Genomic DNA, 3,251 nt, shown 5'->3' on the forward strand with positions numbered 1-3,251 from the left:
CAGGTTCACTCCTTATCTGGAAGGCTGTTGCAACCCACACTAAGCTCTGGGGCTTCCCTGGTTTGCTACACTCAAACCCACATCATCTCTCTTACTCTGAAACCTCAATGTCAAGTGGTTTAACCTTGCAAGGCAGCTCTGTCACAGTGTGGCCCAGAGCAGAGCTTTCCTGGAGGGCTTCACAAACCCAGAACACTGAGCTCTACCCCCGAAGAGTCTGAATCAGTGGATCAGGTGAGATCTGAGATGCTGCTATTAAGACCAGCTCCTATTATGACCAGGCGAGGAGATGGTCTACAGACCATCTTTGAGAAGCAAGAAGCTAGGGCAGTTTTCTCAACCTGGCACTATGGATATTTTGGGTTGAAGAGTGGAGGGCTGTCCTGTGCCTTGTAGGATGTTGAGCAGCATCCCTGAACTCTACCCACTATCACACCACCAGTATCACACCACCCCCTGCCCAGTTGTGCTAAGCATGTCTCCAGATATTCATAAATGTCTCCTGGGAGCCAAAATCATCCTCAGTTGAGAACCACTGGCTTAGAGCACCAGAGGCTTACAAGCCTTCAAAGATTAGCATGGAAGGATGCCCGATTAGGGCAGACTGACAGGGACTAAAGGACAATCATTAGAAGAATGACTGATTAGTGATTTCTGCTTCAGGCACCAGAAGGGAATCTGGTGGTATGTGTGCATACTCTTGCCTGCTCTGTTCTGGAGCCAGAGCTTGCCCTCCCATCGACCCAGGGCTACAGAAGGGCTGCTCCAGGCTCAATGGTAAAGAAAGACGGAGGCCAGCGAGTTTTGCCACTCACGCACCTTGCAGCCGCCAGCTCAGCTCCTTGGTGAAGAGGACAACGGCCAGCTTGCTCTGGCAGTAGGCTGCTTTGGTGTTATACTTCTTCTTCTGCCAGTTCAAATCATCGAAGTCTATGTGCCCAGCAACGTGGGCCAAGGATGAGAGGTTGATGATCCGTGAAGGGGCCGAGGTTTTCAGCTTGTCCAGCAGCAAGTTTGTCAAGAGAAAGTGACCTGAATCAAGGACAACAAAAAGATAACTTTTTTTTTCAGAGTGGCTGTTCCATTTTATTTTACATTTCCATCAATAATAAATGGGGTTCTTGTTTCTCTACATCTTCACCAACATTTGTTTGTTTTTATCTTTTTTATCACAGCCATTCTAGTAAAGGTGAAATGGCATCTCATACGGTTTGGGGTTTTTTTAATTAATTTCCTTTTTAATTGACAAAAACTATAAGTTAATGGTATACAACAGGATGTTTTAGAATATGTATACATTGTAGAATGGCCAAACTGAGCTAATTAACATATGTATTACCTAACACACGTTTTTTGTGTGTGGTGAGAACACTTAAAATCTACCCTTTTAGCAATTTGCAAGTATACAATATATTGTTATTAACTACAGTCACCATGATATACAATAAATCTCTTAAACTTATTTCTCCTATTGAACTGAAATTTTGTATCCTTTGACCAAAATCTCCACAATTCTTTCACCCCCAATCCCAAAAATTCTCACTTTGCAGGCATTCTACTGCTTCTCTGAGTTCAACTTTTTTGGATTCCACATACAAGTGAGATCATGTGGTATTTGTCTTTCTGTGCCTGGCTTCTTTCACCTAATATAATGTCCTCCACGTTCATTCATATTGTCACAAATGACAGGATTTCATTCTTTGTACACCTGAATAGTATTCCATTGTGTATATATACCACATTTTATTTATCCATTCATTGATTGATGAACACTTAGGTTAATTCTATATCTTGGCTATTGTGAATAGCACTGCAGTGAACATGGGAGTGAAAATATCTCTTCAACATAGTTTTCATTTCCTTTGGATATATACACAGTAATGGGATTGCTGGATCAAGATAACTTTTATTGAACACTTGCCTAGGACTGTGCTGAGAACATTACCTTACTTCACCCTCCCAATGATCCATAGTACTCAAGTGGGGGCAATTTTGCTCCCCAGGGGACATTTGGCAATGTGTGGAGACATTCTGGGTTGTTACAACTGCAAGGAGAAGGGGCACGACTGGGATCTGGTGGGTAGAGGCCAGGGGTACTGCTAAACATCCTACAATGCACAAGACAGTCCCCACAACAAAGAATTATTTGGCCACAAATGTCAAGCTCTACAATAACCCTGTGAGATCATTTGGGGAACAGACTGCCTTCTGTCTCCCAAAATCCTTTCTCCATTTCTTTTCCAATAATAGAATGTCTAGCTATACACAAGACTGCCCAATGAAAGACTACATTTCCCACATTCCCTTGCAGCTACTCAATCATGTGACTGAGTCCAGCCAATATGATGTCAGTAATAGTAACATGTGTGTTATGGGTTGAATGATGCCCCCCACTTAAAAAAAAAAAAAAAGATATGTTGGAATTCTAACCTCCAGTACCTTAGAAGGTGACCTTATTTGGAGACAGGGTCTTTACAGAGGTAATCTGGTTAAAATGAGGTCATCAGGGTGGGCCCTAATACAGTTTGACTGGTGTCCTTATAAAAAGGGGAAATAGGAACACAGACCTACAGAAAGGGAGAAGCCATTTTGGAGACAGGGTCTTTACAGAGGTAATCTGGTTAAAATGAGGTCATCAGGGTAGGCCCTAATACAGTGTGACTGGTGTCCTTATAAAAAGGGGAAATAGGAACACAGACCTACAGAAAGGGAGAAGCCATGTGATGATGAAGGCACAGATCTGGGTGATGCCTCTACAAGCCAAGCAAAATCAAAGGTTGCCAGAAAACCACCAGAAACTAGGAGAGAGGCCTGAATCAGCCCTCGGAAAGAGCCAGCCCTGCTGACACCTTGATCTTGGACTTCCAGCCTCCAGAACTGTGAGACTAGTAGTTTCTGTTAGCTAAGCTGCCCAGTTTATGGTACTTTATTATGGCAGCCCTATCAAATTACTACAATGTACAACTTTCGGGTCATGGCTTTTCTTCCCTTTTCTTCCTTCCCATTGGCAGGAATGAGGATTTGGCAATGAGTCATCTAAGTCCATGAAGACAGAGACATTTTAAGGATGGAAAAAAGGACATATGAATCTGGAACCCTAGAAATTTCAAAGAGCAACATCCTCACATGTCCTGGACTTTCAAGAAAGAAGAATGAACTGTCTTCTTTAAGCCACTGTTGTTTGGAGCCTTCAGTCCAGCAACTGAACCTGTATATCCCACATAACTAATATATAGGCACTTAGAATTCCC

At 42.8% G+C, this 3,251-nt stretch overlaps 1 protein-coding gene across 1 annotated transcript in view; it reads right to left on the reverse strand.

Annotated features, from left to right (window-relative positions):
- Positions 1-1,032, reverse strand: part of LOC103601664 (retinol dehydrogenase 13-like) — a gene marked incomplete at its 5' end in the record, with an annotated part of 4,790 nt that extends 3,758 nt beyond the window's left edge. The window contains one exon of the mRNA XM_008586083.1: positions 820-1,032. Within this exon, the coding sequence (XP_008584305.1) occupies positions 820-1,032 (213 nt within the window). The remainder of the gene's footprint in view (positions 1-819) is intronic.
- Between the last annotated feature and the right edge of the window lie 2,219 nt (positions 1,033-3,251).

Source organism: Galeopterus variegatus, unplaced genomic scaffold (genome assembly GCF_000696425.1).
Source record: "Galeopterus variegatus unplaced genomic scaffold, G_variegatus-3.0.2 Scaffold3821, whole genome shotgun sequence".
NCBI lineage: Eukaryota > Metazoa > Chordata > Mammalia > Dermoptera > Cynocephalidae > Galeopterus > Galeopterus variegatus.